The sequence below is a fragment of the Ptychodera flava genome, chromosome 13 (genome assembly GCF_041260155.1).
Source record: "Ptychodera flava strain L36383 chromosome 13, AS_Pfla_20210202, whole genome shotgun sequence".
Classification (NCBI taxonomy): Eukaryota; Metazoa; Hemichordata; class Enteropneusta; family Ptychoderidae; genus Ptychodera; species Ptychodera flava.
The window spans coordinates 1,004,059-1,020,572 of NC_091940.1; the positions used below are offsets into that span (position 1 = coordinate 1,004,059).

Here is a 16,514-nt window from a genome sequence, read left to right on the forward strand (position 1 = left end):
ATTTTGTCGTCTGCCACACAGTACGTGTGGTTCGCCACGCGCGTGGTATGCGTCTATGCATACCACGCGATGGCCACTATGTATCAACCGCACGTAACTGGGCTAGTCACCTATGCGAATTCTGGTGGAATCAGCAAAAATTGTGTTTCGTTTTATCACCAAGTCAGTAAGACTCAGCTTTCTCCCACGTCGCATGACCGATCACTGAGGCAAGTGGTACTGTGGCGTACAGCAGTGTCAGTGTAGACTCGTACTCCATAGCTTAGTTGACAATGGCCCCAGTGCCGAACGTTCGATGTTCGGAAGCTGAATTTAGGTGGGCCACCGGAATTCAAACTTTTACTTTTTTGAAGACATGTTTTTATCCACGCGCAGTCGCCACGTCAAATATCGACCGTTGGCACTAAAAAAATGTGTTTTAAAAATGTTACCAAATGGGAGTGCCACTTTAACATTACTACTCACACCTACACAACATCTACAGAACTTTGTTTCTACACTTTAATACTCTCTGAGTACTCATATCCCCACACCTTGCTACCATAACAAATTATTGGAACAATAACAGCATCAAATAACTTAAAGGCATTTTCAATGGACATTCCACCAAGTTTTTTTGTTGCAATTTGTGTAGAGAATAAAGATTTCATGCCCTTAGCTGCCATGTATGCTTTTGCAGTTGACCAGGACAGCCTAGAAGAGAACAGTAAACCTAGATAATTATAATAGTATGTTACAGTTTCTACTCTTTGTCTGTTTAAAAAACATTTCTCATAATTTTTCAAGTAACCACCATTTTGAAATACAATAATTTTGGATTTGGAAAGGTTAACTTCCATTTGCCATTGTTTGCAGAACTTTTCCAATTGATTTATCTTACGCTGTAGAGATAGGCAAGTCAGCAGTATCAGCAATGTCGTCAACATACCGGTACATTAATGTGCTAATCAACAGCATAATTTCATATACATAAATACCACAAGTCTGTTCACTATTTACATAATCATACAGTCCGTTAGTGAATAAGGAAAATAAAAGGGGCTTAACATATAACCTTGTCTTGTTCCTATATAACATTGAAAAAAATCAGTTAAACCTTTTGCACATCATACACATTAACTTAATTGAGAATACATTGACCCCAAAACTTTGAGGATTTTGCTGTGTATTCCATAAGAAATCAATCTGTGCCACAGAAGATCGTGGTTAACTCTGTCAAAAGCCTTAGAGAAATCGATAAAAAATACATACAGTGGACGACCTTTCAATGATAAATACTTTTGAACGAAGGACTGCAGACAGAAAATGTTATTAGTTGTACAATAGCCTTTCCTAAAGCCTGCTTGTGCTTCTACAATTTTGTTATTTCCCTCAGCCCAAGCAACTAGTCTTTGATTCAATATCTTCATAAGAATCTTACAACAAACAGAAAGTAATGAAATTCCTCTATAATTTGAAACATCATTATGTGAACCTCTTTTATGTAAGGGAAATATTGTTCCCTTAGTATACTCAGTGGGATATTCACCTGAACCTATTATACAACTAAATAAGTTACAAAGAAATGGTGAAAGAATATCCACAGTATACTAACTTAAGTCACTGAGGTACAAACAAATCTGTAGACTAATGCACAAAAGACTTGAAGCTTCTGTAAAGATGACAATCTGGTGAGACTTTGGAATGTACTGTCTGAGGTTTGAAATACCGTATGCTATGACACAGTTCAGTGTTGGATTTGAATAATGACTCCAGATCACCAAAGTTGTGCTTCAACGTCGCAAAATTTAAATTTTAATGCTATTTTCATCGTTATTGATGCCATATAATTCCATTTAGAAGGAATGCAGTGTTTCTTTGTCACATCTAGGAATAAATAAATCTGTAGGATGAGGGAATGGGACTTCTCTTGGAATTACAGCTTTATGCTAAAAATAGGTTAAATAAAGTTTTTTCGCTGTGAACTACCAGATGTCAAGCAGCAGCTATCGCCCATCTGATAATTATGCAAAAATCAATTCATGCATTTCTAATTATTCCAAACTATATCGCTCATTGCTTCTTCACAATTCTTTTGTTCTTTGTGGTAGCTTCCCATCCTGTTTCTCTACTGTCTTTGGTGCAATCATAGACAGTTGAGGGACAAAATATTTTTATCTACATTAATTTCATGCAATTGTAACAATATTACATGAGGACACCTTTACTTTGGTATCATGGTAGAATGTATCACTAATTACTGATATGATGTACTAGGCTGCCTGGTGTTGTATAAGATTGTGTCTGTTGCAACAGTGTCAAACTATTTGATGGATGGTGTATCAAAATGTGTTCAAATGCATCTTACTATGAATATCGTCATGACTAATATAAGGTTCATTGCAGCCACTATATATTGTACATATACTCACCCCAGGCTTGCCAAATGTAACCAAATGGGAGCCATTTAGTGTCATTGACACCATTTTTGTAAAATTTTCCACAAATCTGTCTTCAGCCATACAGAATAATGTGATGGAAAGTAGAAAGACTAGTTGCACCTGTTTTATGAAACAAAAGGATATTGAGTTTTTCCAAACAGAAAGACAAACAAAATTTACATTTTGACTTTGGACGGCATTTGTAGTACCTGCAGAATGTGACTTTTAATGGTTATCTAATGGTTTCTCTTAAATTTATATCGAAATATCTAAACATACTTTTAATAGCTAATCAATTATTCGTGAGGTTTTACATTATGAACACTCAAAAAACAAAAAGAATGGTTTTTAGTCCCCGTGGACGAAGTCCGGCGGGGACTTATAGATTGGGTCCTGTCTGTGCGTCCGTCCGTCCATCATCAACAGTTTCTCAGACACTGCTAAACCAATTTCGTTCAAACTTGGCACAAAGGCATAGCACTATGACCTACAGATGCATGTCAAATTATATTGCAATACGATCCAATATGGGCGTGAGGCGGCCATTTTGTTGCGATTTTTCATGTCTTTGGACCATAACTCAGACATCCTTGAACCGATTCTGTTCAAATTTGGCACAAAAGCAAAACATTATGCCCTTCATATGAACATGAATTTATTTAATGATATGATCCAATATGGCCGACAGGCGGCCATTTTTTTGCGATTTTTTCATGTCTCTGAACCATAACTCAAACATCCTTGAACCGATTTTGTTCAAACTTGGCACAAAGGCAAAGCACTATGGCATACATATGCATGTATCAATTAACCTTGCGATAGGATCAAATATGGCTGCAGAACTGCCATTTAGTTGGAATTTTGCATGTCTTTGAAGCGTAATTCAAAGGTCATTAAACCCATTTTGTCCAAACTTGGCACAAAGATCAAGCACTATGGCATACATACATGTATACATGTCAATTTACTTTGTGACATGTTCCAATATGGCTGCCAGATTGTCATTTTTTTCCAATATTGCTGCAAGATGGTCATTTTTGGATTTTATCATGTCTTTGAGGCTTAATCATATGCAAATATTCCTTAACCAATGTTGTTGAGACTTGGTACAAAGATAAAGTACTATGGCATACATATGCATGTCTACTAATTTTGTGCTATGATCCCTATGGTCAATAGACAGCCATTTGATTTCAATTTTGGTGTGATTTTTTTATGTCTTTGAAACATAAACATAGGCCACTGTCCCTCGATGGACTGATTTTGTTCAAACGTGATACGAAGATAAAATACTATGGCTGCATTCTTGTGCACATTAATTTGTTTCATTATATGATCCAAAATGGCTGATTACAACAACATACCCGATCCCATACCATTTCGAAAATTCCACCAAACCATGTGTATAGTATGTGCTGTCATGACACTAGAGGCCGTGAGGGCATCGTTATGTGTGATGTAATCAAAAGTTCCTTTAGTGGTCATTACTGGCAGAGATGAGTCATTTATTGAACGTTCCTCAGATTACTTTATTATGCAAGTCACAGGCCTGATGCACCCGTTGCATCAATGTCATTCCACAGCTACCTAGACCACAGCTACCAATGACACCAAAGATTATAACAAAATGGACAAGCGGGGATTGTGTCATCAACGATGACTTGTCAATAAAAGCAACTGTTTAATAAAGAAGTCATTTTATCATGAGACAAATGTAATTGAAGCTGTAAATCAGTATAGTTTTTACACCAAATGGAAAATTCAAGCAGAATCAGTTTACTCTTAAAAATAAAGCAATGAAAGATTTATTCAGTATCAAAAAGTCAATTTTAAGTGAAAAGATGTTTAGCCCAAAGATTTGTTTGAAAATCTTTATACGTTAATTGTCCCAATTTTATCATATGCTTCAGAAATCTGGGCATGAGAAATTACAAGTACTGATAATTGCCTTGAAGGTTTGTGTATGTCTTATTACAGATTTATCTTTGGAGTGAGTAAATGTACTCCACTTGAAGGGATAAGAGCAGAATTGGGCAGATTTCCATTAAAGATCAATCTTTACATGTCTGTCATTAAATATTGGTGTAGGTTAACTAGTTTACCAGGAAATCATATTCTGAAACCGGCACTTCAAGAAAACATAGATATAAATTCTCCTTGGGCAAATTTTATTCATTGTAATTTGGGAAGTTACAATCATATGAATGTCTTCAACTCCTTAAGAGTGACATCATATGCCCAGTTAAACAAGAAATTAAAAAGGAAGATATCAGGCGAGTATTTGAATTCTTGGAGAGACAATATGTCAAACGATACAAGAAAAAATGGAAGTGGTAATAAATTAAGTACATATAGAAACAATTTGTCAAATTTTTCTTCGCAGAGCTTTATCGAAATTTAAATGGGTAGGAAAAGTAAACAAAAATTGCCTTTGAAAGATAGACTTTGTCTCAGATGTGATAGCAACGAAATAGATGATGAGTTTCATTTATTATTCTCATGTAAACAGTTTATCACTGAACGAGTTTTAGTGTTACAGGAAAGTGGTATAGATCACTCCACTTTTTCCGGTGGCACACAAAAAGAAACGGCCCTTAAAACGGTTATGGAGTACAATTTTCTAGATCTTGCTATATTCTTGAAGAACACTGATTTGTGCTGACCCTGCAGTAGCCTTCCCACTGTTAAACAATTTGCTTATTGTACAACTTAGATACTTTGTTATCCTCTTGAAAGTGTTCAGTTTGTACTTTGTCCAATTTTGGAATGTACCATACCACACTCTGTGCTAGTGTGAGTTGAGTACCGTATAATAAAGATTGATTATTGCTTCAGGCAGAACTGAAAATTCTAACATCGTGTGTACAAATGAAAAACTTATTTGTGGGTAATTTATTGTACCTTGAGTTGTTCTCACCGAAAGTGGAAGAAAAAATCACATAGTAAATTGAATGCCTCTTTACGGAAAGGTACCCGGATGTAAATCTAAACGAGGCTATAGGGGGCACTATAGGTCAGGGACAAGGCGCCATTGTTTGAACGAAGTTTGTTTACATAACATGAATGATCAGGCATCACTCGTCGAACTCGGTGATGTTCAGCTTGTTCCAGCGGACATTCCTGGATCGAATCTGAACAGTCGTGATCCTAGGACACTTAGGATCAGTGAGTTGGTGTTCTGGCTTCGTGTTCAGAGACTCAGTGTGACTGGCAATAAGAAGACTTTGGTTGAACGGTGAGTAATATTATTATGTGTACGAACGATCGATGCTTGTTGTCGTTCAAACTTCAATGTACATTTTATCGATATCGTGATTTTTTTGTGGAAAAACATCAATTCTTGAAAAATGCCACAAGGTGGCAATGTTCTTGTCTCGTCACACATTTTTTCAGGGTTTTACATCGTGTGCATGTTGTTGACTATGCATTGACATTGTTGTTGCGGTTCCGTAGCCCTACCACTCCTTTTGCTGGTTGTGGCCCTACTCCCCCAACACATCCAGCAAAGGGAGTGATAGGGCTACGGAACTGCAGCAATGACATTGTGATCGTGAAGCCGAACGGTAATGTGTTCCACAATGCAGACGGTCGACGAGATTGGGGCCGTTGTGTGAGTTGTTTAGCCTCTCAAATGTTCATCCCATCGCATTGCAAAGTTTAACCAACTTTGACAGAGTTTGTAAGTTTGCTTTTATGGTACGTTTCACGTCAGATTGGTTTGACCACAGTCACTTGCTGTCTTAAATTCCGCTGGTCTGAATACACGCAAACAACCTGGTGTATTCAGACCAGTAGAATTTTAGAACATGAGTGAATGTGGTCAAATCCGATCGAATTCGCTTGTACCATGGAGCTACCATGGATGTGTTAGCTCCATGCTTGTACAAAGTCATTTTTTGACGTGTTTGTAGGGTTCATCAACTAGTACAAGCATTTTCTCATAGTTTTTTTGTCTTTTTCAGACTGATTTTTGATGTCATGGTTTTTGTGGGTTTTTTTTAAACAAAAAGAAATCGGTCAAAATGACACATAACTTCCAAAAACTACAAGTGGGTGAGCTGTGTACTCAAAGAATAGACCTAGAAACGTGTTTCTAGCACAGGCATCCGTTTCAATGCAAGCGAACCATCACTCATCAGTAAACTTACTGATCAGTGATGTGGGTTTGCTTGCATTGAATTGAATGCTTCTGGTTTCCAGGATCTATGTTCATAGCTATAGCTGTCAACATATTTGTTAGGGGCCAGTTTGATGGGGTGGCCAATATTCAGAAGCGTTATTCTGTCAAAAGATGTATCATTGTCAATGCATGAAAATAATTCTGTCACAACTATTGTCATTAAATTAACAGTTAATTAAATTAACACATTATGTCTTCTGTAAATTTCTATAAAGAAACACACAAGGATAGAGTTTATGACCCTGACCCAAGAAAGACATTAAAAATTAAAAAGCTTGAAGCCCTCAAGTCATCACAATCATACAGTATCACAAAAAGGTGCGAGGTGTTGTCCAGTATACCATTAGATGAGAAGTTCACGACAGATGTGTCACAGATACCTGTTTTCACACCTGCTGATATAGACTCTTCATTGGAATTGTAGGGCAAAATGGCATACAAGTCTAAGGTAAGTATATTGTTAGATTCTGAGAATAATATATTGAATTATTTAAGTCTTAAGGATGTATGAGCATTGAGCATGCATGGAATTGACCCTTCCTGCGGAATTACATTGAGAATTGCTGGAAAACCAACTCCTACTATTCTCATTTTCAGGAAAATTTGCACAAAGCTCAGTCAAAAGAAATAAATTCTAATGATCATATAAAATTGTATGGTCACCATGCTTAATTTAGAGGTAAACGGCACCAAATGATTTCATCCATAAAAAAAGCATTGGTGAAAAAATGCTGACTCTGCATGTTTTCTCATAAATGTTAAAATTCAGGCTCTTATATCTTACAAAAAGCATGGTAACCCCATATTTTATTACACTTTTTTTATAATACTTACATAGAAGAATCCTTAAAATGGACAATCAGAGAAATTACAGTATTTTCAATTTTACTGTTCGCACATCCTTAAATGGACAAAGTCACTACTTTTTACATCATTTCAGTTATTTTGGTTTCTTGAAAATTATTTTTATTGTTCTGCTCATTGATATGAGCTCAATCACTTGTTGTCACAGCTCAACTCACTCTGTACATGCACATAAATGCATAATTCATTAAATCATTAAATTTTTGGTTTGTACAACAAATTGTTTTATTGAAGAATCCAGGCATTATAACCATGCACAGGGTGAGAATTGAACTGTGATAACTATTTCAGTGACCAGAATAACATCAATAATATATTAAAATAAAATAACAAAAAAAATGTCAAAAATGAGCGACTTTGTCCCGTTAGGTGCTAGGTTGCAATATATAAACTCAATAATTTCAGTGACACTTGATTTGTTCATTCCCGCATTCATTTCCAAATGGAAAAATCATTTAAATTGTTAAGTTTGTCTACATATGTGTACTTGCTCCAAATTAGGCCAAAGTACATAAATTCTTCGTTATGTGTCCACTAAAAGTGGCTGAAAAATACACACAGAAAATTTAACACACATGAAATTTGATTTCAGCAAACACAAACATCTAACGAAATTTTTAGTTCAGAAAAGCTAAGCGATGATATTCTAGAATTTCCTTTTCTAATACATGTGTGTGTTTTTCATGAAAACCTTTAAAACCTAAGGGGGCGGGACGCAGAACAAAGAATTGAATTACTTTGGCCTTATACTTTTGTTTGTATTTATTGCACTCCTTTCTTCAGTTGTCATTGACATACCTAGTATTTGAATTATCAACACATCAAACAGAAGAATGGTGAAAAGTTTAAAATTGAATTTATGTTTATTATTTCAACTGTTAATAATAACACTAGTTATAATAACCAGTGTTATTATTCACAATGCTCACCAGGATTTGTGGCAGAGTGGCGACTTATTTGCATAGGTAATGAGTGTCTTTGGTTTATCAAAAATTACATGCCACTCTGTTATTGCAGTAGAAAGGACTACATAATTAGTTAAATATAAATACAGTGAAACCTGTCTAAACTGAACCTTGTCTAGTTTGTCTGTACTGGATGACTTTTTCAAGTCCTTTTCTACAGAACGCTATAATAAATGTACCTCTATAAACCAAAGTTTTCTTAGTCCAGGACTCCCTCTGGTTTTCAACTTAGGCAGGTTTCACTGTACAGGTATTTTGATAATTTGAGTAGTGAAAAGTTTAGATTTCTGTAGAGAGTAGACCAAGAAATTGTTGTTGAAAAAATGCTGTAAAATAGTCAGAAATTACAACTAGCAAGTTTTTAGAATAATTTAACATGGTGGAATGAAACTTAATCAAAACTTCAAATGTCTGTTTTTCTTTCAGGAGAGCACTGGATGCATAAAGACTGGCAATAATTTTAGTAAGGGTTTTGCCCTGTTTCGGTCTGGGTTTGTCCATGGTGTTAAGATGGCTGCAACTGAAAGAATGGTGTATGTTAAGGCATTCTGTTGGGCATCAATTGCTAAGGGAACTAAACACAGTGTATTGATTGTTCTCGACAAGGTTGGTACTAACCGTGTTATAGCTGCTATATGCAGACCAGAATGTGTCGCAGGGTATGTCTACATCATTCAGTACCATTTTTCCCAAGTCTATTATCAAATGAATCATTACATCTTGGTGCATGTTATTATACTGTACACTATTTTACAGTATAGCATGTACCGGTACTATCCTTTACAGTGGTACATACTGTAGTGTAGTCCTTTTGTGTTGTACTGTATTTTACTGTATTGTATTATACAGTATGGATTCTAAAATACTGTTACTGTGCAGAACAGTACTGTAAGTTATTGTATAGCACTCTCATGTTATGTGCTCTCTTTGTGTAATTCACTGTACTGTACTGCATTATATTATACTGTATTGTATCATAATGTAAAATACCACAAATGATTACATATGTACCACAGTTTACTTGCATCGAAGCGCGCGCGTACTACCGGTATTTGCACTGCAGTGCAAATACCAAAAACATTCTTCCATACCTGCATGCAAATGAATAGAACAGCGCGTGATCCTTGTCTTTCAATGTGTGTGGCTTAAACTATTTAAAATGTGTTCGCTTGTGTTTTTAGTTCCTTTGTTTTCTCGATAAAATAAACAGGGGGAAACATATGTAATAATAACAGAACCCCATGGCGAGTGAGCAAGCTTGCCGTACCTGGGGTATTTGCACTCGTGTTTGCGTTGAATCCGGCTGTCCTTTCACTCGCTGCGCTCGTGAAAGCACGACTGCCGGATCCCCGCAAACACTCGTGCAAATACCGCTGGTACGGCGCGCTTGCACTCTCTCGCCATGGGATTCTGTCATATTAAACAGTGAACTATTACCATACTGTACTGCACTGTACTGTACTGTGCTGTACTGTATAGCACTGTACTGTATTGTACTGCACTGTACTGTATTGCACTGTACTTTACTTTACTGTGCTGTACTGTACTGTATCGTACTGCACTGTACAATGACAGAACCCCATGATGAGTGAGTGCAAGTGCGCCGTACCAGCGGTATTTGCACGAGTATTTGCAGAGGATCTGGCGGTCTAGCTTTCATCAGCGCAGCTAGTGAAAGGACAAACAAGTCCTACAAGCACTAAAAAAAACAAGGCATACATCAAACATTGTATGATCCACTACCTGCAGAGTTTGCTAACATTGAAATGAGAAAAGTTCAAAAGTTAAAGAATATTTCAAACAGCACAATATTGTTAATGCTCTTGTAAGAAATATACCTGATTAATGTGATATGGTCCAAAGTCAATTTGGTATGGTGCCGTATGGGTCTCCTTTATGCTATCATATGCCTGTCAGTGACAGTGCCACTCTATCAATATCTTTTCCTCCATTACCTGTAAATGTAGTTGATCACTCTGTAGATTTCACTTTATTTCCAACTGATGCCTTAAAGTCTCTGGAAGTATCTTTAGCTGCAGCACAAAATATTGAAAAACAAACTCGTACACAGAGTAGTAACTCACAGTGGCATGTTTTAAGAGCAAACAGAATTACTGCATCAAACTTTGGCCAAATTATCAAAAGGAAAGTAATCTCTGAAAAATGTATTCAAAATCTTAAATTCCCCAGAAATTTGTCACACATAAAAGCAATCCAGTTTGGAAAGGAAAATGAAGCTACTGCAGCTAACTTGTACAGAGAATTTACAGACAAGAATTGTTCACCTGTTCAAACTTCCAGTGTTGGCTTGATAATAAATCCAGCAATTCCATATATTGGTGCTACCCCTGATCTTGTTGTGTATGACTGTACAGAGCAAGATCCATTTGGCCTTGCAGAGTTCAAAACATCTCACAAAGCAAATCAGTTAGGTCTGTCACCTCTACAGGCAGCTTCTCATCCTGACATGGTAAATTATTGTTTGAAAAATACTGACTGTATGAGATTAAATAAAGAACATGATTATTTTTATCAGATTCAGGGACAGATGGCCATCAGTGGCCTAAAATGGTGTGACATTATTGTCTACACAGGGCATGGTGAAATTTATGTTGAAAGAGTGAGATTCAGTCATGAAGTTTGGATTAAAGTCATGTTGCTGGTCCTCACCTCAACATACATTAAATTTGCACATTATAAAAATGAAGTGTAATTCAATACTGTTCAACCTGAAAATACTGAAAAATATGTGATTGTTTTCATTGTTGAACCACCTAATTAAAAAAATGTTTATTCCAGAAGTCAGAAAACATTGATATTTCCTGTACGAAAAATGAAGTACATGTATTTTATTCATTTTATATCTGGAAACACGGTGTATTTTGTGTCAGTCACAACTGCTTGCTTGGCTTTCTAAAACTTTGTGAAATTATGGAAAATGTAAAGTTGATCAACATAACTTATAATATATAAAAATTGTATGAATTTTAGATCATGTAATTCAGCTTTTATTTCAAAATACTACCAGGAGACCATGTGGCATTGCTGTCTAAATAAATATCAGACTTTTAATTCAAATCTGTAAATATATCTAATTTGTAATACATGCTGTGTAAATATTGATAGAATTCCGTCAGTGACTTTTAAGGATATGTATATACATACTATTTAAATTATTTTTTTACCTTAATGATAGATTGTTGTAATTATTTTATTAATTATCAAAATATTTCGAATCAGACAAGAATATGTGGATTTCAATTTCATTATCATACTTTTATTTTTTTATATTTCCTCATATTGTTTTCTGTTAGTTTAATAGCAGGCAAATAAAAACATTTTGAAATTGTGTACATAATTATTTATATCTGTATATACACAGGATAATTTATACAAATTTATTTATTTATTTATTTATTAAAAGGTACTGCAATAAAATAAATTAATAATTATTCATTGTCTACTCTCATATTTATTTACATACTTACATAAATTACAGGAATTAATGAACAAGATGTACTAATTTTCCTGTCAACTTTGCTAGTAATAATGTAGTGATTGTTTGATATATGAATTGATTTACAAGCTTGAATTTAGTTATCAACAGTAACTATTTTTGGTCAACATTCCAAATACCAGATCCTTCAACATTTCTAGAGCGTGACATTACTCTACATGCTTCAGTCAATAGAACAAGGTCATGACCTTATGAGGTGAACCCTACATTCACTATTGCAGCTCATTTTTGGTTATTTAAGTTTCTTGTCAAATATTGTTTGTATTTTTCTGCTCATTGAAATGGATTCAATCACTGGTTGTTACAGCTCAACTCACACCCTTCACATGGACATAATGCATGAATACTCCAACCATTTAATTTTTGGTATATACCAAAAATTATTTTATAGAAGAAGCCATGCGTTATAACCATACACAGGGTGAGAGTTGAACTGTAACAACCGGTGATCAAGTATACTTTAATGAGGAGAACAACATAAAATAATATTTCAAAAGAAAATAAATAAATAATGTAATAAATAAAGTAAAAAATGAGTGACTTTTCCCTTTGATATGATAACATATATGATTCCATCCCTTGGAAACATGGCTATGGGAGGCAATGAAGGTTAGTGCCTATTGTGGGGTCAACAAGGTCACTGAATGATGAGCCTTAAGTTCAATGACCTTCCAAACACCACACTAGACACACCCTCACACAGCAATGTATCCAGAACTCACAGTCCCCACAGATAACAATACAGGCATATATTCAGCACTACAAAGTGGATCACTTTAATCATTGTTTAACATAATCATAATTAATTACAATTAGCATGACAGTACTGGCTTCTGAAAATTAACAATAGAGCAACAGACAACCCATATCTGATTTATAGATCCGTACAAAGTTAGTGGAGTCACCTGATCAAATATGTGCCATGCCTTGACCCTGCCTATAGCTCGTTCAACGTGTATGTGAACACTTGCAATTCTCTGAGTTTCAAAAACATCATTAAAGCTCATTTGCTTTTGACCAGGTTGACGTTTTGGAGGAATATTTAGTGTCACCCTTCGTTTGATAAGTAGATCACCCAAATCAAACCCTTTGTCTGCCATCAAACTATCGTTTGGCTCGAGCAAGTCGAGAAGACCACATTGATCAGTGATGACTCTATTTGAAGCTGAGCCCCCAAATAACGGACTGATAAAAGTCACGGCAACAGAAGGATCTATTGCAACAAGGCCTTTCAAAGTATCATGGGTTTTGTACTTAGACCACAGTTCCGTAGTCACTGGGTGTTTCACATTTAATTTCTGGACAGTCGATGATGCACCTGGTATCAGGATAACTGGATTTGAAAATTTCAGGCATATGCTCATTGACTTTTTGTCTCAATGGCCAAATGGGCAAACTTCCAAGTTGTAAATACATAAAATTATTATAAATCCAAGTAATACAAATATCAGATACAATGGAAATTGAAACAGAAAAGCGATGGGCTAAATCTCGCTCAAATAAGCCCAACCTCAAATGACAAAGTAGTAAAAAAAATTCATCGATAGGCTGCAGCGATCGTGGTCTTCCTGTTTTTCTGGCATCGCTGTTCGGATTCAGAGTGTATGAACTCTCTCTCGCCCTTCTCTGCGCATACTGCCAGTAATGCAAATGCTCGGCGCGCGGTTTTAAATATTCGTAGCACCCGATTAAAGTTCTGTAATTTTGAAAGCTGGTATAAAAATAAATGTCATCGTCACTACACGAAAAACGGTTCAGTCCAAACTGCGAAATGTCTAGTTGCTGTTGACGTTGTAGATTTTCTTTCTTCAACTGTTGATTTTCTTTCTCCAGTTGTTGAACTTTGTTGGCAAGACATTCCTCCAGAGTAAGGGGTCCTAAAACCGCTGAATTGGGCTGGGGTGAGATGCTGGCTGATGTCATTGTGACGGGCAGACGTACGTTATCATCAACGAGACAGAGACATCTTCGGCTCAGCAAAGGACGGGTAGCAGTGGATTTTGTCCAGGGAAAGATGGACGGTAAAATTCCTGGCTTTAGATATCGCTTACCCGCCAATCCGATCTGAAAATCTGATGTCTTGAAATGTGCAGAACACAGGCGCGTATTTTGTGTTACGGCGAAATTGTCCGCTCGCCGCATCAGTGCGATCCACACTTTCCGACGCTTTTCGTCAGTGGGAAATGTATGCCGTGACAGTTCTTGACACTTATTGGCTTGGTTATTACACAAGGCTGCAGCACAATACCACTTTCCCATTGTTTCAACGTAATACGCCTTATGTACGCAAAAGATTAGTGTCACCAAAGGTCATATTATGTAAACAAACTTCGTTCAAACAATAGCGCCTTGTCCCTGACCTGTAGTGGCCCCTATAGCCTCGTTTTGATTAGCTCATATTTGGTTTTATATATAAATACCAAAAAGAGCTTATATGATGAGTCTGAGTGGCGTCTGTATGTCTGTATATTTGTGGGTATGTATGTGCGGATGTATGTCCGTCACACACAAAGGCTCCCATACCGCCAAAGCTACCGTCTCAGTATTTGGTGTACAGGTAGATGTAGGGGTTGAGATGTGAATTTGTTCAAATGAACACATCAGTGTCAAAAATGTGCAAATGAGGTAAGAAAAAGGGAAATACTGCAAGTGTGCAGGAGTGGTGGCAGTGAACTGAATCAGCTCACACATCTGAATAAGAGGATTTTGACCTTTAACCTATTTGTATGCAGGGTACCTATTATGTTTTGGAGTGGTAGCAGTAACTGAAACAGCTAATTGGTCATTTCCTGTCATTGTTTATGAACTGTGACATATTAACAGATCTGCTGAAACCATAGATGTCTATTTTTGTACATCCATGGTAGAAAGATTCTCTGCTATGCATGTTGCTAAAGTTGACCTTCAGTACCTAAAGTTTCAGACCTTATTTACTTTTGTCATTCTTAATTTTCTGGTTTAAATATTTCTTGTTGTTTTTCTGGTTGTATTGTGCAGAAATTGTCTAACATCAACGTATAATTTTCCTGCACTGAACAGATAGAAATAACACTTATTGTTAATCTTTGGTATGTACCAATTCTGATCAAATTTGAGCGACACTGTATAATTGCGGTATTTTTTACATCTGGGTACCTTTCCGTAAGAGGCATTATATGCAATTATGCAAATTAGGACAGATAGCCTAATGTACATATGGCCTCTAAGCTAGAAGTGTCTGGTTTGATTGTCATATTGTTTAGTCAATAGTTTATGGACTTACATTAATGTTCTTTTTCCTTGCATGTCATTTAACATACTGACCTGGGAGTAGCATTTTGCAGTTTTGTGTATTCATGTTTTAATGAATTTTTGACCCATGTGCCATATGAATTTCAGTTTGTCCATATGGTTACTACGGTGACAAATGCCAGCAGCAGTGCCAGTGTGGTGAAACCTCTTGTACTTGTCATCCAATTAATGGTAGTTGCGATGTCTCACAACTTGAATATTTTGATTCTGGTCTTTTCTATGGTAAGTCTGTTCTCGCTTGATGAGCATTTTCAACTTTTATTTATCCTCCTTACAAGTACCTGTTAATTGCCACATGACTGTAAGTAGGCATATGATACCTGACCTATTTTTACATATAAATAGCAACAGCAGGAGTAATGATTGGCTTTTTGCAAAATATTAAATCTTTCAGCTATTAAAAAAACTCACAAGAATTACACAGCATGATACAAGGAAGTTAATTAGAGATGTACTTCTGGGAAAATGACAGAGATTGAGACATAGCAGGAAAAAAGATTTTCAAAATTATGGCTTCAAGGAACAACACAAGCAATAATGCATTTATTTTCTCTTCACAGCTTCAAAATGTATGGCAAATGAAATCATATACAGAAGACATCTGTTACCACCAGTTCCATTGAAGCAAAACTACTTCTTCATTGGATTCTGTGTTTGCAGCATCCTACTCTTCATAAGTTTGGTTGGTAATTTCTTCTTCATGTGCCACCGATGTACCTGTACATATAGTTCAAGACCAACAGCTGTGTATCATTCTTTGACAAGTGATATTCCTGGTGAAAGTGAGGAACTAGAAGAAATAAAATTAAATGAAGTACGGTGAAAGTATGAACACATAAAAATTTGATAACTTGTATTTATTCCTTGACTACAATTTCTGCAGTTACATACAGTAAAAAAGTAACATGACAGAGGAAAAGGGAAGAAAAATGAAGGAAAAGAGCAATTCATAAACAGCTTGTCCATTGTAGTTTTTGAGACTGGTATATATCCTGATTTTCATCAATTTTAATACCTTAACAATAAATCAAAACATAACAGTTAATTTGCTTTCTTGTTTTCAACTTTAATGCATGTGAAAATGAATGCTTGATGAAAGAGAATGTTAAAAAAAAATATAGATTTATCATTAGTTAAACTTTTTCATACAGTAATTCATTAGCTCCACTGTAGGTGACACAGAGCTCAAATGATAGGTGGATGTGTGGCATCATCCCTCCTCCGTCATCCTGCGTCTGACGTCCATCAACTTATTACATTCCAAGCTTCTTCTCTGA

General features: G+C 36.0%; 2 protein-coding genes across 4 annotated transcripts in view; one reads left to right on the plus strand and one right to left on the minus strand.

The window, feature by feature from the left end:
• The window catches only part of LOC139148631 (N-acetylglucosamine-1-phosphodiester alpha-N-acetylglucosaminidase-like), a 149,318-nt gene extending 133,036 nt beyond the window's left edge, over positions 1–16,282 (plus strand). For all 3 annotated transcript variants that reach the window (XM_070720116.1, XM_070720117.1, XM_070720118.1), the window contains 2 exons: positions 15,325–15,459; positions 15,798–16,282. In XM_070720116.1, coding sequence (XP_070576217.1) covers positions 15,325–15,459; positions 15,798–16,060 — 398 coding nt within the window. In that variant the 3' untranslated portion in view covers positions 16,061–16,282. The remainder of the gene's footprint in view (positions 1–15,324; positions 15,460–15,797) is intronic.
• Positions 12,532–15,325, minus strand: LOC139148637 (uncharacterized). The gene has a single exon (XM_070720130.1). The coding sequence runs from the start codon at positions 14,203–14,205 to the stop codon at positions 13,201–13,203; it is 1,005 nt and encodes a 334-aa protein (XP_070576231.1). The 5' UTR covers positions 14,206–15,325; the 3' UTR covers positions 12,532–13,200.
• Positions 16,283–16,514: the final 232 nt, after the last annotated feature.